The following is a 27,634-nucleotide window of genomic DNA, read 5'->3' on the forward strand; positions in this document are numbered from 1 at the left end:
TAATAATTTCAAAGTATTGGAATACATTTGCATTTCTGATATGGGAGAAAAGGAGGACTTGCTCAGATTTGGTAGGCAGAACACAGCCTGTAAGATAGAGGATAAGAAAATCATCCAAAATCTATTTATACCAAGATAGTAAGAGATGGTGTGCTGCCTAGAAAATATGTAACCCATACACTGCAGTACCTTTCAGCTCTAAAATTAAAAATTTGTTAAATATTGTCTAATAATGTTTTCATTTATTCTTTTGACAGTATTAATGAGGCTAAATACTAAAAATATACTTAAATAGTTGACATATAATTTCAGTAATCTGAATTTGTTCTAGACCCTGCTTGAATTGAGTCATCTCTGAAAAAAGCTTAGTGGGCTTTGCACTACAAAGTGCTTATTTAGTTCTTCAAAGTGCTGTACTTGATAGCTGCAATCAATTACAGCAGCTAAAGCTTGTGTTCAAGGCCTGTGAAGCCAGTTGAGACTCCACCAGACTGCTTATGTACTTCAACTACTGATTACAGGAGCCAGTGCTCATATATTTAAAGCTGAGTCCATGTTCAGTACTTGTGTGTTTCTGCTGGTTTTTTTAATAAACTCTCTATAAAGACCTGTTCAACCTGAAGTACTTCCTCATCTTTCCTATGTATTTAATGTTCCCTATGTTATGTATTCAAAAATCCTATGTAACATGGATTAAAAACCAAGTTGGGTAGAACTGGAGGAAAAAGTTCTGAATCAAATACAGGGAATTATTTGATAACTCAATGTATGGAGTTTATGAATAATTGCTCCCTCAGAGCTGCATGCTTCTGCCATGTCTGCTGTACCCTGGGGGTACGAGGGGGGAGGTTTGCTACACGTGCAGGGAACATACACTGGAGGGAATTCAGTTTGGGTGCATCCTCTCCTCAGGGGTAAGGAAAACACCTCTCTTAGGGATGGGCAGCTTCTGTATTCACCCTGGTTGTTTCTGAGGCTACTGGTGCTAAAGGAAGAGAGCAAGGCTGTCTCTGAGTTACAACTGGGACTCACCTGGCCTGGTGGCCAGAGAGCACCCTAACTTTCTTCCTTTTCCTTGTAGTTTTCAGCCCTCCTTTTCAATTTGTGCTATCTATTAACTACCAAATTGCCACTTATATTTATTGAACCTGCCAGATCCGTTTTGTGTTTGATGCTGAATAAAACCTTGGTGTTTTGGAAGAAACTTTTGGGTTTCCATATAGAAGCCCATAAGCAGCTGGAGTTTTTCTGATTTACCTACAGTAGTAAAAGTCTACATAAATGACATCCCATAAGTTTTAGGTGTTGAACTCACTTTTCTCTTAAATTTCCTCAGTTTCATCTGTGTGCTTTCATTTATATAGTACTATGATGACATCTGCCTCAGGTATTCTTAATCAAATGATGTTACAGAATTATCAAATCTTTGATATGTTGATTGATATGTTTAATTTTGTATAATAAATGTGAGTAAATTAGTAATGGGATTGCATGGAGGTATTTAAAAGTCGTGTAGATATGGCATTTAGGGATGTGGTTTAGTGGTAGACATAGCAGTGTGAGGTATTTTAAAGTCGTGTAGATATGGCATTTAGGGATGTGGTTTAGTGGTAGACATAGCAGTGTGAGGTTAATGGTTGGACTTGATGATCTTGAAGGACCTTAACAACCTAAACAATTCTGTGATTCTATGATCACCTTGCAGCAGCCATGCCATGGTCTTACAATTGGGTTACAGGCCAGGAAGAGGAGATGACCATAGAATTGACAGAGCGACACAGACAATTCAAACAGCCTGCAACAGCTGAAGGGACAAAGAAGACAATCTTTTTGCCTCAGGATGAATTTGCCATGTCCTCTTCCTCCATTCTTTCATTCTGAGTTAAAGGAATGCTCCTAGCAGTGCCCTACCTGTGAAAAGAGGTTGTGCTGACTGCCCAGCAAGCACATATGCTTGTTTAAAGGTCTGTTGGGAAGAAAGTTTGCAGACGGTGCAGTGTGATCTGTTGCAGTCTGAACAGGCATCCACAATGTGCATCTGAACTTCTCCCTTCATTCCTACCCCTTCCTAGTGAAAACTGACCCTCCAAGATGGAAATGTTTTGGGAAGTGTAAGAAATGATGAATATTTTATTGATTTATTTTTGCAAAGTTCTTGTATATTTTTAGGGTTTAAAAATATAAAGGGAGTCAGTCCCAAATTGGTTCTAGTGAGTCTTCAAATGCTCACTCTTTTGCCATTGATGCATGGAAAAAATATTTTTTGTAGGATTTTCAAAATTATAATCTAATAAAATACTGCTTTATAATTTGCTCTGTATTTTTTCTGTAGTGAAATAAAGTGTAGTTTTTTATTTCACTATCTAGATGGCACAGCTTTTTCTCATTTAGAAGAACTGTAGTCTGTTTTTTGGCTGACCTGGTTAGTAACACAAGTAGGACAAGCTATTGAATACCAGTGTAAATCAGCTACTTGTTGCCATGATGAGTTGTCCTCAAAAGGACTCAATAACTGACTCTTTAAGGAAATCCAGGAAGGTGTTTAGAGAAAAGCCAAAATTCCATAGTCCCAAATCATGGCAGCGCAAAAGCAATCCACAAACTATTAAAATTTCACTGCAATAAAATAATTAAAAAACTGTATAGTGAATTTCTTTAATAACACTCTCAGCTACATTGCCAAAATTGAGATGGTAAAAAGGTAAGTCTCCACTTAAATTTACTTTCAAGATCATACTAATAACTAAACATTCTGCATTTAAATACAGCTTTTCTGGCATTCCACCTCTAGGGAACGCTTCCATTGATATTGCATGAATAAATGGTTAGCAAATCCAATGTTAAATGGATCAATTCTTGTTTGTGAATTGGTTGAAGGTAAGTGAATTTGTCTGCCAGTGTTTGCATCACAGAAAACTTTGTGTAAGAAGTGGTAAAAAAAATCCTTATGTTGAAGACAAAGATTATTCTCCCCTTGCAATTCTCTTGCAATTGTAGCAGTCCCTAGAAAAGCGACATCCTCTTCTGTACCAGTATAAAAATGTGTGGTCTCACTGAAACCACTGAACTGCTCTAATCAAAGGTGGGTTTGTATCTGAACATCAGAAGAGATGTTGTGTTGCTGTGTAAGGGTGTTGCTGAAGGTATGTTACACTTAACAACTAACTCTTCTTGAAGACATGCTGCTTCCAATACACATGAAATTCTGCTGTTGTTTATTGTGAGGCAATGTCATGATAAAAGAACAGATGTCTCCAAAGCAACATGGTGTCATTTTTCTGCTTGTGAAACTCTGAGAAGAATTAAGAGGACATAGGACATAAAGAATTAAGAGGCATAAAATACTAGGAAAGGATGATTTAAATCAGAGCTTCCATTCCTGACATCATGACATAAGAATATGAATACAGAATTCAATACAATGAATTATTAATGGTTCCTTAAATATCTCAAAGACACATTACATGTCTAGCGTCTTACTTGGGAAAGGCAGAGAGAGGAGAAGCAAAAGAAGCAACAGTATGTATTTTTTTAAGATTCTGGAGCTTTGGGAGAAATTTCTAGAGAATCTTGCCTGAACAGGCAATAGACACCGCTAGTGCCAGAAGTGTTAGAGCTAATGGCATCCAATTACTTGTTAAAATTGGGTAAGGAAAAAAAAGAAAAAAGAAAAATTCAGTATTTTACCAGCTCTACTGGCACCAGGCTGGCACTGCCTCATACACCAGCCTCACAGTGCTGCAGGTTTGCACATTGACCCAAAGGGATTTTTTTCTTTTAGGAAGCAGGTGGCTATACCACAGAAAATGATAATAGCTGCTGGTGGGGGTACTTGACAGAAGCTGAAGAAACACGATCTTCAGGTAGATAATAATTAACAATAACACACCCCTGGTATATTTGAAATTAAATACAGTTGAAATAGTACCATGGAGTTAAATGTGTTTGTGTGTGTAGTTTTTGGGTAAAAAGGATGAAAGAGTTATTTGCTTAGTAATGTTACACATTTTTTACCACTGTGAACAATTAACAGAACTGCCTTTTGAAGCAATAAACATAACAACAGTGTACAATTTTAGAGGTCAGAAGGTTTAGGAGTATTCTCTGTCCGCACAAGTTTATAGCACACATTGTTCTTTAAACTGTGGGAACACAGCAGCTGAAAGTTACTGGACAAAAATAGCTGAAGGGATTGTTGAGTTGATCATAGAAATAATGCAATAATGGAGACATAGTGAAGTGATAATGCTTTCTTACATGATCTAAAGCCACTCCAGTCTATTATGTGCATGTTTCCCTTGTTTATTCATCTGCAAAGCCAAATGGTTAACCTTGGTTTATTTCTCCTCAGCTCTGCTGAGGCTGAACATTGCATCAATGACAAACTGCTGTGTACATGGATGCAAGCAAACAGGTTATTTAGAGCTGGTATGATTGTTCCAATTTCTGTTTAAAGAAGCCAGTAAAATTTCATAACTGAGCCTGAATGGAAACATTAACTCTGGACTGAAAACAGAAAAGCTGTTTGGGGAACAGGACGCATGAGGGAAAGAGAGCATTTAAATCATCCTTGAGATATGGTTAAAGCCCTGACTAATTTGTGAGGAACTCAGACTCTGGCTGCAGCGTAATTGGTGTTGTTTTTCTTGTTCAAGTCATGCTAGGCCAATGCTCTGTCTTCAGCAAGGAAAATGAAACTTGCAGGTCACAACCCATGTGAGAGGTTTGGTGATACTGTCTTCATTCTCTTAACTGCACAGATGCTAAATCAAGGAAATATGCTGCAGAGTTTCTTTATTTCTTATGAGACTAGATTGGAACTGTGCTCAAATTTCTAACAGGCAATGCTGAATTTTACCTAAAAATATTTTCTGCAGTGTTGTCTCATGTTTTGTTTCTTATGAGGCATATATGTCATTTGGAATCTGAACAAATGGATGCTTACATGAGTTAATGGTAACCTATAGGCTGACAGAAACATATTTATTATATGAGGAAAGGGACCACTCATAGCAGATGCAAGTTTTGTGCAATAACTGCCAACCGCTGCATGGGAAAAAAAATGTATCTTAACTTCATTTTTTCTTCTGCTCATTTGTTATTTTTGTCTTTGGTTAGAGCTTTCATGTGGGACGGGGACACTCGCAACTACAGACCAAAGTCTGTTTGCGAGATGTGTCTGAGCAGCTGCCTTTTCTTGGAGAAAACATGGTACATCAGCTTGAGCTGTGAAAAACACCTGGCAGCTCAGCATTTCCTTCTGCATGCAGCTGGTGATGGCAATGCTGTCAGTGAATATGGGCCCATCTGGCAATACTTGGCCTTGCTGCACCCTGAGACCAGCTGCCTTCTCTAGGGGGAGAAGGTGGGGAAGCCCAGCAACGTGGGAGAGTGGGAGGTTGCTCCTCTGGCAGTGTGCATTAAGGGCATGAGGCAGCTGAGGGAGAAGAAGTGAATTGCACAGAACCAGACTGCAAATGAGTGGCATATAGTGTCCTTTATACTAGTGTGGGATTTTCTGCCTTGTTTTGCTGTTTGTTTTGTTTTCCTACACAAGCAGTGAGGTATTGAGCAGGGTATTAACTTGCAGAGCTGCAGAACTGCTGCTTAACTATTCAAATGTAAATGGTTATTCAATCATATTCAAACTAAAAACCTTGTTATGAGAAGGGGACCATCTTTGCTGTTGCAATGGAAGTTTGCCTGAGCACCTGTGAGAGAAGAGCATGGGCATTATGCTCAGGCAAGGTCACAGCTTCTCAGCTGTGCTGCTGTTTTGAGGATGAAACACATGATAGGGCTTGTTGCAGGTTCACCAGGCGTGTCACAGGTTCTTTTGCTACTTCTGCAGAAGGCTGTTACTGATACCCAATGCATGGCATGTGTGTGGGAGCACATCCATGGCATACATTTCAAGGTGTAGTTTATATCGCATACAACTACTCGTGAGGAAGCGCTTGGCTCTAATGCACATTCTTGCCACTGTGTAAATTCTGGAATATAACCAAATTTAGTTCCTGACCTCCAAAACAAACAAACAAAAACAAAAAAACCCCAAACCAAACAAAAAAAAGTATTTTTTTTACCGTTTGTCAGACCAGACCAAACAGTCCTCTCCTAAAATCTGTCCTGCAGGAGTCAGTTTGATTGAAAGGAGGTCCAAAGGCAATGAGGAAGAGGTATTCTTCAAATTCTCAAGTTTAGCAGATGACAATGACAGCCTTTGGTTTAACAGCTAATTCCTCATGGGTCCCTTATTTTCTTTTTTAGAGCTGAAGTAGCAGTTTTGCTGTACCAGAACAGATCTGGTTGTACTAATATTAAAGTTCTTGTGTGGTTGGTAGCAACTGATGCAGAGCCTGGGAATCTGACAAATTCAAAAGCAAACTCACAACTAGCCAAACTAATAATTTTTAAATAATTTTTTTTTTCTTGAGAAGCTTGAACTGATGGGTAGAAGGCTGCCTGTGGATGGGTAGTGCTGTGTTTTAAAAGATTATGTTTTTATAGGCTAAGAGGTCATTTTAAAATTCTATTTTCACTAAGCTCAAAGTTATTCTTTCCCAAATATTGTTTTCATTTCGAATTGCTGCAGAAGTCTGTGATATTTTACTAGTTCTATCTTAGGTACAATTTTGAGGTATTTCAGCCAGGTTTTATGCTTTATTACTTCTTTTCTGATTAACTGAACTATGCTTTCAGGTTTATATTCTCCAGCCATTATTTTCACTGTTGAATGATAATGATGATCAAAGTTTGTTTCAGGCAGGCAATATTATTTCCAATCAAAGCTACCTTAACTTCAAAAAGAATATGATAAAGGCTTATTCAGGCTCTGCAACAATCGCAACATAAAAAAATAACTTGGTTTAGTTTTAATTTTACAGTTGTGTACCTTATCATGTCTGTTCAAACTTTATGATGTATTTTTATCTACAGGTGTGAATATGATTTGCATGGTACGAAGAAGCACTGGTGGAGTGAAGCAGTCATAAACCAAGGCAAATTAAAGAAAACCTATACTCAGGCATATAGATAATATTCAAATAATTTATGCAAATTTACAAATACCTCCTTTTTACCAAATATCCCATTTCTTCAAATGGGATTTTTAATTCCCATTGTCCTAAAGAGCTGCTGGAGAAATTTTAGAAGGAAGGGTTTGTGTAAGCTGTGATTGATTACCAGGTGAGAACCATAATAAAGAACCCTTTAAGAGCTTTAACACACTCAGAAGTTAAAGGTAGTGTTGCTGCTCTGTGGAAAATCCTTGGGTGTGTTGTGGTTGACTAAATGGAGTACATGCTGACTCATACATGAGAAACCAGGAAAACAGCATAGGAAAGTGGCACTGGTTCTACCTGCACTTCTGCCAGCACCGACAGATCAAAACACCCAACATACCGTAGGCCATAAAGGACTGTCCCATCTGGATGGAGTCGAATCATCCGGTTTTTCACTGTCACCCCATGGACAAATGATTTCTTGTCATTTTGGAAATACGTGTCCGGCACCCAGAGCTGGTCAGCCACTCTGTTGTCCAGAGTTAAATTCAAAGGTATTCCAGAATAAGAGAGCCTTTTATCCCTCCAGGACTGCTGAAAGTACATGGTCAGGGTGTAGTCCTAGGGAAGAAACAAGAAGGAGTTTTTGTATTTTCATACTGATTGACTGACCAGAAGTTTACTTTTGGATGAATCATGGTAACAGAATATCAGTAGCAATAGGATTTTAAGGATCATCAAGGCACTGTTGTCATTAGGCATGATCGTGAGTCTTGGCTTGTTCATATTAGTGTCAAACTTGACACTTACTCACCAGTGGCAGTGACTACACCAGGCCCTCAAAATCTCTTGACCCAGAGGGAATAGATGGCACTTTTGGGCCTCCAGTCTGTAGATCAAACTGAGTTTCTTTTTTTTTTTTTTAAATGTGAAAAGTACAGTGTTTAGCTGAGCTCAGCCAAATAGCATTGCATAGCACTGAGGACATCCTTCTGATATTCCCTCCTGATAATTCCCTCCCTTCACCCTGAAAGATCTGCCCCCCCACAATCCAGAAAGGCCTAGCCCTCCTCAGAAAGAGCAAGTACAACCTCTGAACATAATAGATAACTTCCCATTCTGCCTCTGCTGGAGCTGCCAGATGTAATGACTTTAGATAACCAGGCATATATCTTCTCAGCCTGGGAAATCTGGTGCTTTCTGTCCTTGCCAATTGGATTTTATTGTATAGAAAATCAACACCTTTTCTTGGCTATCATGTTATAACTTCAGTGAAATGCCATTTATGCAGCCTTTCAGCTTTCATTTTGTCTGAAAAGAAATTGTTCTAAAGGCTTGTGGTCTGATTTACTCTCTTGTATATGTCTTTCTGGGAAATTGGTGATTTTAAAAGTAGTCAATTTTTTCAAGTGGAAAAGCCCATGTACTCTGCAGCTCATGGAGTTCTTAAAAGATGATTAGAATAGCAGTATGTTGACTACTAGTTTTCTCTTCCTCATCTCCTCCCCCAGCCCTATTTTAAAGTGACAGGTCACTTTGTCACACTTTTTAAGGTAGAAGTGCATCAAAATCATAGCTATTACTGAAAAAATTGGTCAGGAGTAAGATTTTCTTTTATGTGATAGAAAACCTTACTTCTGTCACTGTCACAAATCCTAGACTGGACTCTAATTTTTGAAGAAAAAGCATAAAAGCTGTCTGATACAATTTGCAGTCTTCATCTATAGTGGCTTCTTAAGACTGTATCACTGCCATGAAATCAAAGCAGAGCTGTTACCTTTCAAAAATACTTTCTATCTGAAATGTTGCATCCAACAGAGCTATAATACAGACTTAAGAGTGAAAGTTAATAAAAATACTGTTCTTCCTTGCCCTGGGCCAGTAGTTTGTTGTTTTGTTTTGTTTTTTTTTCTTTATGGATGAAATATCATCAGTGATGGTCATTGGTTATATACAATAGGACACTTACATCCACTGTGAACACAGACCCCAGATTTGCAAAGAGTTCATAAATATGCCCCTTTTCAGACCTTCAAATTGGTTGCTACCAACCAATCTGTTGCTACAGACACAAGAGGTATGTGGAAGGTTTGTTTGTTTTTTCTGCTGGCCTGAGTCCGTAGGAGGAGGTCAGAACATCTCTGCTTTTCAGACCATGCTGGGCAAGCCTGGAACTACAACGTAATGCAGTGAGGTATATGCAGAACTTTGCTGAGTAGGTGATTTAATTTAAATAGGGCTACAGAGGAGTATGAACACCAAGGAGGAAAGTTTTTGAATGTACAACTTAAACAGAGGTGAGTTAGAAGCATCACTTAGAGAGAAGTTTGCCCTTAGTTGCTCTTACACATATAGAAAGACCAGCTGGGAATTGGATGAGAGAAAACAAAAATTAAAACCAAACCAAAAATCAACCAAACGTGAAAGAACAAAACAAAACCCCCACCCAATACCACAAATATCCCACCACTGCACCACTACTCTGGTGCAGTTTTCATAGGTTTCATCTGTTTCCTAACCTGCCCTATTTCAAATCTCTTTAGGTAGAAAAGCTTTCATAGATGACTGATAAAATTCAATCCCTCAGTGCTGCACCTGGTACCCTCTACATCTTCTGCCTGATCCAGCAGAGCCTATGCAGCCCGCAGCACAGATGGAACAGAAATTCTGATTATACATGATTATCTTTTCTCCTTCTTGCTTTTCTTTATATTTTCACTAGGCCTTAAGGCTGCTTTTGTGGAATTATTATGCTGTCCTACAGAACACCGAACAATTGAGTGTTTGAGAACCTATGCAATGGTTCTCAAAGCTCAACCAAGAGAAGAATAGCCACAGTAAGCTATAAGAGATCTTAAAGGATGTGATCAAGTGAAAGAAAAATAAATTCTGTCTCTTGGCTATGACTACTAGAAGAAGTCAAGTTGCTAATTTTTAGCATTATAGTCTGTTAAAATACTTTGTTTCATCCAACTGTGCTTTACACAAAATGCTGCTGTTGGCAACACCACAGTAGAGAGAGCAATCCTCTGATCTGCAATTGTGCTATACTATGGAGAAATACATGGCAAGCCAGCAAGTGTTAATGAGAAATAAAAATTTGAGCTTCATCCTAAAGAAATCTCAGTGTTTCTTAACTGAGCAAATTATCTAATTTTTTCCATTCCTTAGTATGAGGGGGTATTACTCATTATTTTAATAAGAAAAATAGGCTGATATAATGATTGTGAGAGTCCCTGTTGCAGTAAGTTCGTATTTTAAAAAGCATAGTCAAAGACTATTTTAATGAAAAGCAAATTACAGCTGTGCTATAATAACCCAAATTTTATAGTTATAAAATTTCTAATTGTTTTTTTAATGGAATACAGCCTGACTTTTCTTATCTCTCATTGGCAAAGTATTAAATGCTGGCAAGCCTTTTGGCTAGCAGCATCATGGAGGTTCTTGTATTTTTTTAAAATTGTATAGTGGTGTGAGTGAAGCAAGGATTTAATGATTACTTGTCTTCTACCCTGTAAAATTTTCTGGAGATTTTGTGCTTTCAAGCTCTGACTATATGAATAATTTCTGAATCTGTCACATCTGTAGTGGTAATTGGCTGCAGAATTTTTTTAGCTTCTTCTGAAAGCTTCCCAAGATCTCAAGAATCAGTCTAGATATGAAAATAAAACACACTGTACTTAACTTTCATATTTAAAAAATTCTATTAATGAGTTTAAAAAAAAGGGGCCAATGTAAAATTAAAAAAGAAAATCTGTTTCTGCTGCTAACTGTTCTTTCAAATGATTTAAATTATAGAAACATACCGAACATTTTTTTTCTGAACTGTACTTTTCATAAGTAAAAAAATCTGTAATTCTGCTGAAAAATCATGATATTTTAGTAGATTTAATAGTGCTGTTTATTCTTTCTAAAAGTGCCTCCCATTTTCAGAACATAGTGAACCTTTAGAGTGGAAAATATTTGAGCACCAATGATAAAGCTCTTTTGGTTTGTATCTGGTCTAGCTTCCATTTTTTCTGTGACAGATTTTGATTTATTAGTATGAGATTTTTTTCTCTTTCTTAGTAATTGTGCAAATTTTTTATTTCTTTGTATCAAACCATATTTTTGTAAATATGTGTATATAGATGTTTACTATACCTTATAAGTAAATCTGTATTAGTGCTTTAATAAAGTGCATTAGGTTGCTAAGACAAATACTTACATGCTAGTCCTAGGAAAGAGAGGTTCTGTGAAAATGTCAGTAAGAGAAACTAGTCTCTTTTACCCAAAATTGAAAGCTATTTTGTAATCTGAATTTAAGCAGCCTCACAGATAAATATTGGCACCGAGCCTCAGAGTTCAGTTTTAGGAAAATAAATTTCTCAGTAAAGAAAATTAATGGACCATTGAAGCATATTGTATCTGAGGTTAGATGAACAATTTCTAGTTCCAGTAAGGAATAGACTGAAGAGTTACTATACAATAATAATTCCTTTTTTAATTCTGGGTGGGGTTTTTTCCCTACTCTTTTTTTTTTTTTTTTTTTTTTTTTTTGGTGCAATATGTATAGATAATGTAAGGGCAGTAATAGATTTTTTTATTTCCTGCTAAACCTCTGTAGATCTCTGAAACTAGAAGAGATATATTAAAATAACTTAAGAATTTGGAGTTGCTGGTAACTTCTACTCTGTGATTTACCAGTTCAGTACAGTAGAATATAATGTGTTATACACTGCTATATTATAATCTAACTTTCTGAGACACACAGAACTAGTACTTCACCATGTTTATCAGCTGAATTATGGATTCTGGTGGAATAAAAGATGAGTTCACATGTCTGCTGTACTGGTAGTTGTTTTTTCTTTTACTAATTCCATATTTTAAGGAGAAAATAGGGAATATTTTAATATGCAATTTTCAGCTTGGTGGTCTAAAATATCTTTTGTTTTTCCCTTTTCCAAGGTGGCCTTAATCTAAGCTCTGTCATCATTTCATGAACTGAACAGCAGGTTAGCACATTGTGATATATTTAAGTAATAACTGACCATCAAAGCCCACTCTGAAAGTCTTAACAGCTAAAAATGAATAATGTGGATGCAGTTATTAGCAACAGTTAGCAAATCAAATAGTATTTTGTGAATAGTTAGCTGTTCTAGGTCAACATCAGATACTAGCTCTCTACATGAGTTTGCACGTGAAGGCACTGTGCAGAAAAATGAAGTGCACCAATGTCATACTTCTAATAGACAGCAGTGTATATTGGTAATTGTGGGATGAACACTGCACACCCAAACAATCTTAAATTTAAATTTTATCCTTGGGAACCATCCACTAATACTGTATCTGTCAGCCTCGCAGAAAATGAGATGAAATGAAATTCAGATACACTGTAACTTAATCAAGACAAACATAATTGAAATTGCAATTTAAAATTAAATATGGAGTGATAATCAGAACATTAATATTGACTGCAATAAATGTAAAAAAGCAATATATGTAAATTCTGCTGTGACTGCAAATTCTTATTAATTGGGAAAGAATATTTTCTGTGTTTATCTGATGCAAGAATAGTAAGGGCAGAGTTCTGAAAGAATTGGCAAATGCTAAATTTGCAAATTGTAAAAATCACACTAATTCCTACATTGCTAGAATGCTAAGGTATCAGAAGCAGCTGTTAGCTGTTCAGCAAGTTAATTGTCCTACCTTGGAGCTCCAAGGGATGCTCGATGTCCTCACCTGCAAAAGAGCTGTTTTATAGTAGGAGGATACAAATGGTGATGTGGAGTTTTGGGTGTGGGATTTTGGGTTTATGTTTGGAATTTGTGTGTGTGTGTGAGATGTTGGGGTTTTTTCACTTGTTTCTATGCAGGCTGTTTTTGGTTCTCCCCCACCTCTTGCCTGCCCCTGATGCTCAATTCCAGATACTGCACAGAAACTAGGGGAAAAAATTATAGGTGAAATTAGGGAGGAAGAATATACTGGCTCTACTCATGTTCTTTTCTAAGAATTTCAGGGGAGCTGCATCTCTTTATTTAGTCTGCAGTCCAGCCAAGCAAGGAAGCTAGGGAATTAAGGGCCACAGTACTGGACCAACTGTACTTGCCTTTCTTTCTAAGGATATAGTTCAGTGTTCCTGTGGTTGTTTTCAATGAAGACTGACACAGCATGTTACCCAGTTCTTCTCCTTTTCTAGCCAAAGTAGTGGGAAGAGGGGAGAAGGAGCATGTACTCAAATTATGCAGTACTCCCTGGCCTGGTTCACAGGAGGCCTTGTTTCTTGTGAAGTACACTTCTGACAGAAAATGAAAGAGAAAGCTAGGACTCCAGGACAATAGGAAAAAACCCTTCTATTTTCCAAACAGAAGCTGTTGGGTGTTCTTTAAGAGGATCAGAATTTTCACACAACAAACATCAGTTTTGCAGAAATCATGTTTTCCACCAGAAAATTACAGATTGTTTATAAATGTGAGACTTCTGTAGGAGAAAATGCTGTGTGAGGTCTTGTTAGGCCAAGTCCCAGGTCCTATGTTCTGGTTAAACAGCCCCAGGCAGTGCTCAGGCTAGGGGAAGAGTGGCTGGAAAGCTGCCCAGCAGAGAAGGACCTGGGGGTGCTGGTGACAGCAGCTGAACATGAGCCAGCAGTGCCCAGGTGGCCAAGAAGGCCAATGGCATCCTGGCCTGTGTCAGCAATAGTGTGGCCAGCAGGAGCAGGGCAGGGATTGTCCTCCTGTACTCAGCACTGGAGAGGCTGCACTTTGAGTGTTCAGTTTGAAGCTACTCACTGCAAGAAAGACATTGAGCTGCTGGAGCATTTCCAGAGAAGAGCAATGAAGCTGTTGAAGGGTCTGGGGTGTACGTCATATGCGGAACAGCTGAGGGAACTGGGGTTGTTTAATCTGGAGAAAAGGAGGCTTGGTGGGACCTTATCTCTCTCTCTCTCTACAGCTACCTGAAAGGAAGTAGTCAGTCTTTTCACCCAGGCAATGAGCAACATGGAAAAAAGAAATGGTCTCAAGCTGTACTAGGGAGATTCAGGTTGGACATCAGGAGGAATTTCTTCACAGAAAGGATTGTTTAACATTGGAAAGGACTGCATAATGATGTGGTGGGGTCACCATCCCTGGAGGTGTCCAAGCAGCAACCAGATGTGGCACTTAGTGCCTTGGTGTGGTTGACAAGGTGATGATCAGTCAAAGGTTGGACAATGTGACCTCAGAGGTCTTTTCCAACCTAAATGATTCTGTGATTTTTTAAAATTTGTTTGATCAGTTGGTGGTTTCAGTTGGTAATAAAGTGTCTTGCATTTTTGTTGTTCAAATGTGCTGATAATTCTTCAGGAAAGTGTTGGCATTTATAACTTCACAATTATGTATGTGGCATCACAGTTGGGTCTTACAGAAAGAAGCAAAGATCTAGTAGGAATCCATATAGCTGTATAGCTGTAATGATGATGCTCTTTATTGCTCAAAGCACAGCCAAGAATAAGATTAGACTTATAATAATGTTGGAAGTGAAGGCATTACTGTATTGGGACCCAGTATTACTCCTTGAAGTCAAAGCAGAAGTCCCCTGAACTGCAATAGGATAAGAATTACATCCAATCCTTACTGGAAAATCAAAGCAAAACATTTCTCAATTGCAAACGTCAACTATGTACTTTATTGCATTTTGTTGAGTGTTTTAGTAATAAGACTTAGCAGAAGCAGTAATAAATGCTTCTGACATTTAAATGGGTTATTATGATAGTTGTGTTCCGTTGGTTTTGCATTATTTAACACAGAGGAGTGTAAAATCCCAATTTTATCTTGTGTGTTGTTTTGCCTCCTGAGAAGAGTAAGGACTTCTAAACTTTAAAACAATAACCCACTGCCTTGTCCTTTGCTGCTATTTTCCCCTCTTATTTGAACTTTGCTAACCTGAAAGGCTTGAATGTGCCATTTGCTCTTTGTATAGGAAGAAGAGAGATGATAAAACTAATATGGATCTCTTTGATTAGAAGTGGACTTGCCAAAATTTAGCAGGAAGGTAAGGTAGGCTTACAGATGTGTTATTGTTACTCCTCACTGAATGCTGGAAGCTCCTTTAAGAAAGAAGAAAAACTACTATACCATTCTCAAACTTTCAGCTGTATAACCCACTGTCTGGGATAGCAGTGAGATACACCAGTATAACGTTTTTCACAGTTCAAATTTAATACCTTGTCTGTCTTAAGTGGCTATGTTGCCAGCAAAAGAATCAGAACATACCCATGGTATGATTCATATTCGTAGAAAGGTCAACTGCTTTTAGTAGGAAACAAGCAATGGTATGTATTCCCACGATATTTGATTTTGCTTTTGAAGCTGTTAGTCTTTTTTTTTTGTATAGAGGGTAACACTGTCATAAAGTTGCATGTGGGGAGGAGTGAAGAACAGGAAAAATATGGCACAGGAGATACACACACTTGAGTAAGATGTCATTGTAATGAATACTGGAGTAAAGAAATAAATGAATATATACAGTAACTATATTCAATGTGTTCATGCATTTTTTACAGGCAGCAAATAACAGTGTCCTTGATACTTTGGCTCCAGTGAGGGCACTTGATGTTTCAGAAGGAACAGCTGAAGAGAAAATAAAGGAACAGAAAAGTTTCTTACTGCCAAGTAGCCCACAGACCAACATATGTTAATAAAAACCTACATACAATTTTTAAGAGCAAATGTAGAGAGCAAGATGTAAAAAGAAAAACATTTTCTCTCAGACATTTCTCTCTATGACACAACTAAAAACAAGTTTTTGCTAAAATCCCCCAAACAAACCCAACTTAAATAGGTAGCTCATACCTGTCTATCTGTGTCTGAGGACTCCAGTTAATGTTCAAGACCAAGAATTGACAACTACAGTGGAAAGTTATTCTAGGTATTATATGCTCCTGTGTGCTGAAGTCCAGAATATTTTAGCATCCTTCCCCTCTGAGTTTTACAAAAACTTGTCTGTTCATAGGCAGGCATGAAAGGAAATGGTGGAATGACATTTGAGGACTGTGACCTTGTGCTCAGGAAGTGCTGTCCTCATCCTCTCTGCAAATAGGTGGAGAAAGCACTCCAAGGAAAATAAATTTTAAGCTTTAATTGACATTCCAAAATATTTCATCCAGCTTGGAAATGAAGTATCAATACAAAGGAGTAAGACTGGTTATTTGAGTGAAAACTGTACTTCCCATCTTTGTGTGTGGACTATACGGAGATGGCTCTCTACTGACTGGAGGATTGACTCATGAGTTGGGCATAGATGAACTCTGAGGGTCTATCACACGGACTGTGATGTGAGGACTAAAGCAAACGAAGCCAAAGATAGTTGGGAGGGTGCAGCACTTTTAAGTTCCCACTAAGGAAAAACATTGTGGAAGAGTGAAGAATTAATTAAACCCCACTTCCCTTGCTACCTATAAGCAAGATAATTGGAAAGCAGCCTGTTTTCTAACAATGGTTCTTGCTGAAACACTTGATTATTTTTTCCCTTTCTAATTTCCATCTAGCTCAGCAGGGGTGAACTATGAGACCATTATGGAGTGCACTGAATGTCTAAAGAGGATGACACACTGCTAAGAGCTCAGTAGAATTCCTTGTGGTGTCAGTGCACAGTGCTGCAGGCAAAGCTGAACTGGTTGCAGTCTTAGGAACAGATGGGAGAGGTCTGTTGACTTTTGTCTTGAACCCTATTGTATAAGCACTAACAGTACTAGAAATCTTACAGGATTACTTACTGGACAGAAAGTTAAAGAAAACACAAGAAAGCGAGTATCAGCAATGTAAAAATGAATTGGAGTCACAGAATGAACTAGCTGATCATGTGAAATAAAAGAAAATCCCGACAAACCTTAATTCTGTGTTGAGCAGGGCCTTATCTTAAGCCGAACTTAGAAGTAAGAAATCAGAAGTAAAGACAGCCAGCCATACCTAGACTCTTTGGCTCCAGAAGATGCTTAACAATGTAGCAGGGAAGATAACTATATCTTTGTATGAGGCTGGGCCAACTTTATAAAAAGAGCAACTAATTTTTTCTTTTTAATGTCTTAATATACATATAGAATTTATTTTTTGCCCATTTAGGAGCAGTAGTTATTTCTATTTCTACAGGTCTGGTGATTGAAATCTATTGTTTTCCTCCTGCTTGATTCTCAGCTGTCATTCTACTATATCAATTCTCTTTAGTTTTGAGCGAAGCAGATGGAGGTCCAAGTGACATGTGATGAGTCAGTGGCTCTACCTGGAATAGAAACAGTAATCACATAGCTGCTGCCAGATCTTTAAACTTATGTATACCTTACTGGGATTTTTCTTGGTGTGCATGGGTATTTTTTACTTTGTTTTGTTTTGTTTGTTTGTTTTGATTGGTTGGCTGTGTTGTATGTAACTACTACTTCCCCCCCCCCCCCCCCCCAATGCTAAAGACAACTTTGTTTCATTGTTCATTAGGCTTATGATTGAATAGTGTTCTATAAAATGATCATGATTATGATGACTTACATGGCCAGAGATATTTTTCCTGTATATTTTTGGCACTCTGACTGTTTTACAGAATTCTAACCCATAAATCATAGGTCAGGCTGATGATACTCACATTTTGTGCTATATTTGGAAACCAGGGATAGAGGAACATCATAACATTTCTCCTATATAATGACAGTTAAAGCACAGGTATTTTGCACTTGGAGTGAATAACACTAAAGGTATTCATGACACTGTCAGAGTACTAGAAGAGTAATGACATGCTGGTTGCAAAATCCACTGGGAATTTCTAGTCCAATCAAGACTGTCACCAACTCTATCTCAGGCTGAGAGAGAGAACGCTTTCTCTAACAAATCTTGAAGACCCTCAAGAACAGGAATTCCACAACATCTGTGGGCAGACTCTTCCACTGCTGCACTACCTTTTCGGTGAGAAATCTTTCTTGACATCTACTCTGACCCTCCCTATGTCAAATTAGTAGTTGCTGCCCTTTATTACTTTGTCTGCCACTACTGAGAGTGGTTTTATGCAATCTTCCTCTCAGGACATTGAAAGCTGCCATGCGGTTTTCCCTTGGCTTTTCTCCTTGTCAACTGAAGCAAGGCAAGTTCCCGCTTCTCTTCTGATAGGTTATGTGCTCAAAGCCCTGGCAACATTATAGCTCTTCACTAGATCCTTTTCAGTTTCTCAGCATCAGGAAAGAAATGGGAGACACTGTTGAAAGTGCAGCTGTATGGGAGGGTAATTATATGGGAGGGTAATAATTTCCCTCTGTGCTGCCCAAACCCCTGCCAGTGTCACTCAGTATACAGTTTACATGATGAAAGTGCACTTTGTGGCATGTATTCAGCTGCTGCTTAATTCAAAAATTTCCCTTCTGCTAAATTCTGAGTTTTCTGGCTGGAGTTAGAGATGGGTATAATGTTTGTTGTTTTTCATATCACCAGAGACCCCCCCGTGACACACGTTTTTCAACAGGGTAGGCAGCATTTTTGAAATTATTATCAGTGAACTCCTAATTACCTTTTGACCCATGTTGTATGCATCTTCATTTTACAGTTAATGTAACTAGAGAAGCCTTTCTTTTTGCCCTGTCCCTTTTTACTGTTAGTTCCAACCAGGATTGGAAGCAGTATTTTTATGCTTCACAGAATCAAAGACTCCTTTAGGTTGGGAGGGTCTCATTGAGATTGAAAGAGAATTTGAGACATGAAAGTCAGAGAAAGCCTTAGATGCTCTCCTGAAATCCAGGACTGTGATCTTGCTTTTTGTTGTTTTTCTCTCCTCACAGATTCCTGAATGCTACCATTTCATAGTCATTACAACTAAGGCTGCCTCTGACTTTCTCATCTCAGACACATTTTATCTTCTTGTAACTACAAGGTCTAGGAGATCGTGTTTTGTTAGCTTCTCAGTTACCAGGAAATTATCATCACTGCATTCAAGAAGTCTTCTAGATTTTCTGAGCCTTCCTGTATCATCCTTCTGGAAGATACAACAGTGGTTAGTCTTCCACGAGGAACAGGACCTGGGCACATGAGACTTCTTCCTGTTGTTGCTGTTGTCTCATCTGCATTTTCTTCCTGGTCAGGATGTTTAGGGTAGATATCCACAATACAAAGCCAAGCAATGTTGGTTTGGCTGCTAATCTTGATCCAGAAGCTGTTGTTTGGCTTCTGATTCATCCCAAGGCAGAGCTCCAAGTATTCCAGCTGTTTTCTCACATAGAGGGCAGCTCCATTCCCTCTCCTTTCCACCCAGTTGAACAGTAATTCTTCTTGCTGGTTTCCTTGCAAGTTCTGTTCCCTTGCTTCCTCCTCCTGTATGCTCCCTTCTGTGTTTTAGTTCATGGAGAAGCTTCTGTCTTAGCCTGGAAGTTCTGCTGGTGAAATTCTGGCCTTCTTGTATGACATTGTGAATTGTTCCTGGTTTTCTTAAAAATTCAGCCTCATCTCTTTCTGCTTGATGACTGCTTGCTGGGGAATTTTACTTAGCAATTACCCGAATGAGCCAAATTCTACTGTCCTGGTGCCTTGAGCCCTAACTCCACTGCTCACTGTCTCAGCTGTCCTCCAGATCCTGAATTCTGTCATTTGGTCACTGCAAACCAAATGTGCTGTAAATACTTGCTTTTCATCTGGGATGTTTCTACAAAAGGCAGCTTGAGGAAAAGCTCTTCATGCGATTTCTCATGAGCTGCATAATTTAAATATTATTAAGCTGCTTACATGATAATCTAACATCACAGTTGATGAGTATATAACACTGATGTAGACTCTCTATGGAAAATTTGCTTTTGGCTTTTGCAGGGAATCAGTTTGCCTTTAAATGCACGTATTGTTGACACTAAATCCTCAGAGCAAAATGAAGAGTATTTTTAGAGTGTTGATAATGAAGGACTTTGTTTCATTTTTATTTTAGCAGCATAATCAATTGGATAACTAATGGCACTGGCCAATTTAATATGATTAATCTGATTAAAATCCTACAAATGCAGTGCTGTTGCCAGTTTCATGGGAACCAACATCTCAAAATACTGTATAGTATGTGTAGACATTTTAGGAGAAGAAAAAAAAAACAAAGAGCAAATAATTCATCAGTCAGTTGGAAAGCATCTGATCAATACTCTTGAGTCCTGATATGGAGGTTCAGTTTCTCTTTCCTGAAAAATACGTAACTAAGAAGAACTGAGGATTAGCAATTTGAGGAATTGAGTGCAGAAAATTGGGATTGGTGCCAATATACAGAAAATCTGGGAGAGTCCCTTCATGTAAATGACTTTATAAATAAAGCAAACCTCAAAATCAGTTTTATTTAATGGTTCGGGCAGTAAAACCTCTCTCTGACACTGAAGTTTCAGAAGGCTTCCACCTCAGTGAAAGCCAAGACAACTGCTACTTCTATCCCTTCCTGTGTGATGGCACACATTTGAGTAACTAGTTAGAAGTGAAAGGAATCCAGGTTAGAGATGATATTTTTGCATGGTGTTTTTTCTATGTAGGTAAATTCATTGATCCTATCTCCACCACCAATGGCTTTCCAAGCATTGGGGCAGGAAAGTACAAGAGTGAAGAAGGAAGCCAAAGCAGCTTTGCAGAGCAGCTCAGAGCAGCTGTAAAAGTATAGTTCTGGAGTGGGATTTACAGTCCCAATATAATGCAAGAAAAACTAAAGGATCTTCTGAAAGATCACAGGACACATGTACCACTGCCCTCAGTCAAGGCAATTTTCATGTGTTCTAGTCAGAGGAGGCCAGGATGAAATGAGTTAGCAGTGTGCTGCCAGGCATGGGGCTACAGTTGAGACTGTGTTTGGTAGCTGTGTACAAATATTCTACAGTGTCATATCAGAGTGACAGATGCAGCTCAGATCTATTGCCAGGGTTGCACCAACCCTTCTCAAATGACTGTGACACCCAAGCATCTCTGGGTTGGCATCTAGTAGCCTATCTGCTCTCTTATATTTGCTATGTAAGTTTATTAATGTTTTCACAGTATTAAAATACTACAGGAGCTCAGCATCCACTCAACTGTTTCAGTATTACCTTGCCTCTGTTTGCTCACCTATTAACTTGGGAGGAAAAAAAAATTAAAAAATTAACATTCACAACATTTAAAAAGCAAGGAAAGCCATTCTTGACTCCCCAGCTTTCCCTGGTTTGCTACAGCCTGCTACAGAATGTTGAGGTGCTGTTGTGAAGTTTGTTCAGCATGGTGACTTCTGAAAGGCGCAGATGGAGCCTTTCTGGCAGAAGCATGGAGTTGGTCTGTTGAGTTGTTGTCTGGGTTTTGGTTTTTTTTTAAATGTCCCTGTGCTTCTGAAATATTCATTCTTTGGTCCATCTTGAAAGGTCAGCCAAAGTACACATAGCAGTTCTTTTGCACACAGTTTCACTTCCCCTTGTGCTTTTTAAAGACAGCTGTGTCACACTGCGAAGGATAAAGTTAAAACATCTAAGTGACCCATACTTGATGATCACTAATGCAGATTGCCTAAGTCTGTTGTGTCTTGAATTTATTGCAACTGATATGACATATGCTAGAGGGACTATTGAGGGCTGAGGGATCCTAAATCCATGGGTTGTTTGCCAAGCAGTATTCTCTTCTGAAGCTTTAATTTTTGGAGTCATTGTAAAGTCTTAACTGTGTCAACTGAAAGTCCTGATGAATACTTTTCCATTTAGTAACAAGCAAACAGCTGTTTGTTACTGAAAAGTTTTCATAGTTTCGCAAATTAGACAATTCCAGTTGAAGAGGAATGGAAATTCAGTGTGTTTTCGTGAGTGAAACAGGCATTGTTCCTATGCATTTATTCCTCCTTCTACAAATATGACTGCTTTTTTGTTTCTTTTTCTTAATGCCTCTACTGTGTAGTAAGAGTAATTTTCCACTAAAATAGATTTGTATTTAGCCAGAGAAGCTCTACATCCAGCTGGACAAACTGTGAAGACTAGGTCTGTGACACTATTGCCCAAAAATAAAGTGTGGTATTTTCTCACCTACAGCTTTTTGTAGGACTGGTTTTACTTCTTGCAGAGCGAATCATAGGTGCTGTTATCAGAACAGCATAAAGTGTAGAGGTCCAGAAGGCTTGGCTTTTCTGAAGACAGTGTTGATAAATGAGGTGCTTCTGGTCACAAATAGAAACCAGTGTCAGTAAAACAGCACTCCTATAGAGGAGCAAATTATGGGACAGATGTAACTCTTTTCCTCTTGCCACCTACAAAAAGAGTCTGTGGCAACAAGGGGGTGATAGTGAGAAACTGACCAGAGAGAATTCCTGGGACAGAAGATCAGTTGTTCGGAAGTTTTGGTGCACAGCAATTCTGGCCATTGTTCCCGGTATGAGCAACAATGCAAATGATGAGAAGGTTTTTCTTCTTTGTGGTAATGGTGCTGAATCTTGCTAATTTTCAATATGATAAAATAGCTCTGGCTGGTGGCTTCTAATCAGAATTAAGGCCTTCACAGGTAATGAGACAAATGACGCTACAGCACAAAGTAGGATGCAGCACCACGCCATGCAGTAAGAAAATCTTTCAAGCAATACTGCAAGTGCCTTCAGTTAAGGTTCCTGATGATATGGTATAGGTGAAATCAAGTACTGGTTTAACAAAATGAACCTTTTACATATTTTTCCTTTTATTTGCCTTACTTAATCACATAAATCTTGACTAAACAGTTACAGAACCAGTGGGTTTGCATCAGGAGACACTGAATACTAAGAGATAAACGTGCTGGCTAGTCACAGGACTTTCCAGACAGATATGTTTTTATCTGAATGGCTTTGTAGTTTTTCACTTATTTATACCAGGTAATGGCTTTTAGATCTGCTAGGGTATAGTAATAAATTTACTGAACTACAAAATAATTTATCCTGCTGCTTGCTTTCAGCTAATTAAACATCTTAAGGTATCTCAGGATAGTATGAACATCTGCTCCCTGAAGATCATCTCTTCACAGACAATAATTGTAGAGCTAATGAATGGAGTGGAGAATGGTGCTTGGGAAACAACAAGGGACAGCTCTGCCTTTCTGTGCTCTCACCTTAGTACACTCCTTTCACTAGACTGACTTCCTAACATACCCTACAGAAACTTTCCAGATGTAACAGTCCATTTTCTTTAGAAAAGGATAGAAAATCAGATAGTGGCTCTGGGACTTGAACAGCTTGCTTTAACAATTGGTGTTAGCAGATCATCAGAAGCAGATAGTCCTGCCTCCTTTTCCACCCACTCTGAACCCTACAGCACAACACGAGAAACAGATCTCCAGCATTCACCAGTGTTATCATGGGGAGATCTCCTATAATTTCTCATAATTTGAGTGAAATAGTTTACTCCTCTGGTATGCTCTTCAGTTTGCTATTTTTAGTGATAGAAGTGACACCTAATTTGCACTTGTTAAAACAGGCTTACGAAAGTGTGTTGTAAATAAATCTTGGGAGGAATATAAATTAGCATGGCTCAGGGTAAAATAACTTCCCTTTTGTGGGTCAGAATGAAAATAATGTCGGGGGAGACTGTTCCACTTCTCTGTGTTGGAGGATCCTTGTACCTTCTTGAATAGTATTGGATGCTGGCTACAGTGGAGGCAGGACTTTAAATGGACACCAAGTCTTAGCATGACAGCTCTCTTGTTCTAAGACAGCCAGATGAATGTTACCTCTTGGGTCTCTCCTAGATTACAGATGTGAAAAAACAAACAAATATTGGCATATTGAGCAATGGAAATAGATGCAGATGAATTAGACCTTTGTGGCTTCTGCAAGATATATGTATATAGGTAATGTAATCCTACTGAGAATGTGTAGAGGACAGGATGGGAGAAAAGCTTGGTTTTGGCTGCAGCAAAATGAAATTCAGTAGGCCTAATAGGTATCATATGTGGTCTGCTGCAATGGTAGCTGCTACAGTTTTATGACATGAATAATGTTTTTCTGTCTAAACTCCAGGGGAGCAACTAAGACAGCTTAGTCCCTGCCCAGCACTTGTTTTTTATCATATATCCTCTGCTATATCCCCAACCAAATGTTCGGGAAAAGCCTTTCTGTGAGGGAGATATCTGTTATGTTAAAGATTAGTGTTCTGAGTGAGAACAGTGTTTTTATTTCTCCCTTTTTGTATTTACAGGAAGAATTCTTGTTCTTTAATCCTGACTTCAGTCAGTTTTTAATCGTATTCCTTCTTCAAATTCTGTCTGCAAAGATTGCTTGTCATAAAGATACCTATTTTCTGCAGTATCAACGTAGATTCAGCAGTAGGTGTCAGTTCAATATTGGGTGAACTGTTTAAATCTCTCCCCAAGCCTTTTCCTTCTTCATTTCATGGAGAGTCAAAGTCTAGCAACTGAAAGGTAATCACTATGGTTACAGCATCCAGTTCTAGCAACAAATCCAAGATTTAAGTCTTAATGCTTGTAGCAAAATATATATATTTGAGACACCCCCAGACATTTGGGATCGTGTTTGCAAGTGTTAAAACAGACATTGACAGTTTGAGATAATTCCATTGCAATGCTTTGCTTGCAAGACAGTGGTCTGCTATTATAAGTGGATTGCTTACATAAGAGGTGGAAGAATACTTACTAGTTTGAAATGCAGCTCAAAGCAATATTGGGTTTTCAAACTCAGAAATCTAAGATTTAATCACTGCCTGATTTGAAGCCTGTGTCAACACTGTCAGCCAAAAGATAGATTGAAACTTGGATCCTTCCCAGCTGCAAAATATTATGAAGACATCACTCTAAGCCATTTTTAGGCATTAGGAGAGATATGGACATTATGAAGCACTAGGGTTTTGCAGTCCTACAACAGATGATTTTATGGCCCAGGTGGCTGATATTTTGTGTGTTAAGGTCCCTCACCTCACTTAGTAGCTAATTTCAATCCATCTGTTTTCAGATGGCAGAAAATCGCCGATCTACCACAGCTCTCTCTAATAGATAGGTATCCATCCATAAACCAAATTAACAACCCAAGACAAGAATCACCCAGAGAGATTTGTTGAGATGATATTGGTGCCTGAGTACTGTTAGTGCAGGACTAGTGGCTCTTCACAGAGACAAGTCTAATGGGAAAATCTAGACAAATAATACTTTTGAGCTGGCAGATGTCTCTTCTGACTGTGGCTCAGGCATAGGAATGAATCTGGATAGAGAATGTCTAATCTGGACCATTCTATACCTCAGGATAGGATACAGGATTGTGCTTTATGCTTAATGGATGGGGGAAAAAAGGTGTAGAGCTCCCTGAGACGTGAATTTCTAACCTGACTGCTAACTAATGTAGGGCAAGAAATTCTACATCCCAAATCATGACAATGTGGGTTTTGTTACTGAATTCTCAGAATGCACTACTTGCAAATCTCAAAGAGCTCATTAGCCTACCATTTTTCATAACATCTTACAGTATATTTATTCATTCTGGAGAAAAGAAGACTTTGGGATGATGCAATCTCAGCCTTTAATATCTGAAGGGAGCCTACAAGGAAGAGGCTTGTAGAGAGACTTTTTACAAAAACATGTAGTGACAGGACAAGGGAGAATGGGTTCAAATTGAAAGAAAGTAAGTTTAGATATTATCAAAAAATTCTTTACTGTGAGGCTGGTGAGGTACTGGAACAGGTTGCCCAGAGAAGCTGTGGATGCCCCATCTCTGGCAGTGTTCAAGGCAAAGCTGGATACAGCTTTTAGCTACCTGTCCTAATGAGAGGTGTTCCCACCCAATTCAGGGGTGCTGGAACTAAATAATCTTTGATGCCCCTTCCAACCCAAGCCATTCTATGATTTTATGACTTATTCTCTAGATACTTTTTCATAATGAAGTGCAAAACTAGAGTTTTTATTTAAATCTTCAAGCAAATCTCATTCAGCTGTAAATAGCACATCGCATTTCTTCATTTGATATATGATCTTTTCAACTTTATGATACTGTTTTTTGAGTCTTTAAGGAAATGTAAATCTTATATAATGTTTAACTGCAAGTAACTTTTCTATTTAGTGACTCATCTTAATTGTGGTTTATTTTTGTCCTGAATCTATTAAATATAATTTTAGATGTAGAATATTCTCTGTCAAGTCTTTGAACTTTGTACCTAAGTCAACTGTATCACAAGTAGCTAGTACATGTTTACTGTGGGATTTGCTTCTTTGTTTTATATATAAATTATGATGTGGCAGCTGCTCCTGCTCTCACTTGAATTTTAGATTGAGGATGTTTAAAAGGATGCATTGTTTCAGATTAAGTTTCATTTGTATATGAGGTCTAAGATTAATTGATAACTCCTTTTACCCTGGAGTTTGTTTTGTTTTGCTTAGAGGAATCTCAGGAATTATGTAAATTGTGTGGTGGGTTTTTTTTGTTTGCTTGTTGTTTTAATACCATAAGGGAAAAAATTAGAAACAGCTGGTGATGAAATAAAATGCAACATATGCTTAGCTACTGTAGATCAATGTCACTTGTTTATTCTGTGACTGGTTCCCTAGATAAAAGAAATCTGGTGGACCTTGGCTATCTAATGTTCAGTAAAACATCTTTGATTACATGATGTAAATGGAAGAATATGGGAATTAGAACAAAAGAATTGTTATAGTTTAACCCCAGCTGGCACCTAAGCACCCTACAGCCACTTTGTTACTCCCCCACCTGTCCCAGAAGGATGGGGACAAGATAATTGAAAGGGTAAAAGTGAGAAAACTCATGAGATAAGAACAGTTTAATAACAGAAACAAAACTGCATTAGTAATAAATCATAGTGAAAATCTAAATCAAAGAGAGAGAGATATAAAACCCAAGGAAGACAAGTGATGAAAATGAAAGCAATTGCTCAGCACTAGCTGACCACTGCTCAGCCAGGGCCTCATCAGTGGCAGCCTGGCTACTTTTGCCCTGGTTTACTGCGGAGCACCATGGCACCATACGGTATGGAACATCCCTTGGGTCAGTTGGGGTCAGCTGGCCTGGCTGTGCTCCCTCCCAACTCCTTGTGCATCCCCCATGTCCTCACCGGTGGTGCTGTATGGGGAGCTGAGGTGGCCTTGGCTCTCTCTCTGTAAGCACTGCTCAGCAATAACCAGAACACCCCTGTCTGATCAGCACCATGGCCAGCACAAACCCAAAACACAGCCCAGTACTACACGACTGTGAAGAGAATTAACTCCACTCTAGCCGAACCCCCAAAAATAGTAGAATGGTCGGATTATGGTTTAAAGGGGCTGTGCCAGTACTGAATGGTGAACACAGAGGGAACATGCCAAGGGGGATTACAGGCAGAAATACTCAAAGGATGAGATTTGGGACTAATTTTTATTTTCTCTCATATTTTTTCTGCCACTAGAAAAATCAAAATGTAACAATGAAATTTGCAGCTGATATTAAAGTAATGAGCCACTGTTACCATCAGAGACTATCAAATTATCACAATGATCATCTAAAGTGCTGGGGTAGTAGAAGTGGGATTATATTCAATACTGAAAAGACATAGACTAGGAGATCAATTATAAGGAATTATTTTATAAGATGAGACCTTGTTGGGGAATGGGATGAAAAAAAGATGAAAGAGATGAATACTTATCTATCTGACATGCCACTTGAGCATCAGGAAACAGCAGCATCAGAAGGAAGCACGAGGTCTTTGGGGTTTGTTAGGTAAG

General features: G+C 38.4%; 1 protein-coding gene across 1 annotated transcript in view; it reads right to left on the reverse strand.

The window, feature by feature from the left end:
* GABRB1 (gamma-aminobutyric acid type A receptor subunit beta1) overlaps nt 1-27,634 on the reverse strand; it is a 115,757-nt gene that overhangs the window by 46,146 nt on the left and 41,977 nt on the right. Inside the window, exon 4 of the mRNA XM_058838106.1 lies at nt 7,405-7,625. Coding sequence (XP_058694089.1) covers nt 7,405-7,625 — 221 coding nt within the window. The remainder of the gene's footprint in view (nt 1-7,404; nt 7,626-27,634) is intronic.

The sequence above is a fragment of the Poecile atricapillus genome, chromosome 4 (assembly GCF_030490865.1).
Source record: "Poecile atricapillus isolate bPoeAtr1 chromosome 4, bPoeAtr1.hap1, whole genome shotgun sequence".
NCBI lineage: Eukaryota > Metazoa > Chordata > Aves > Passeriformes > Paridae > Poecile > Poecile atricapillus.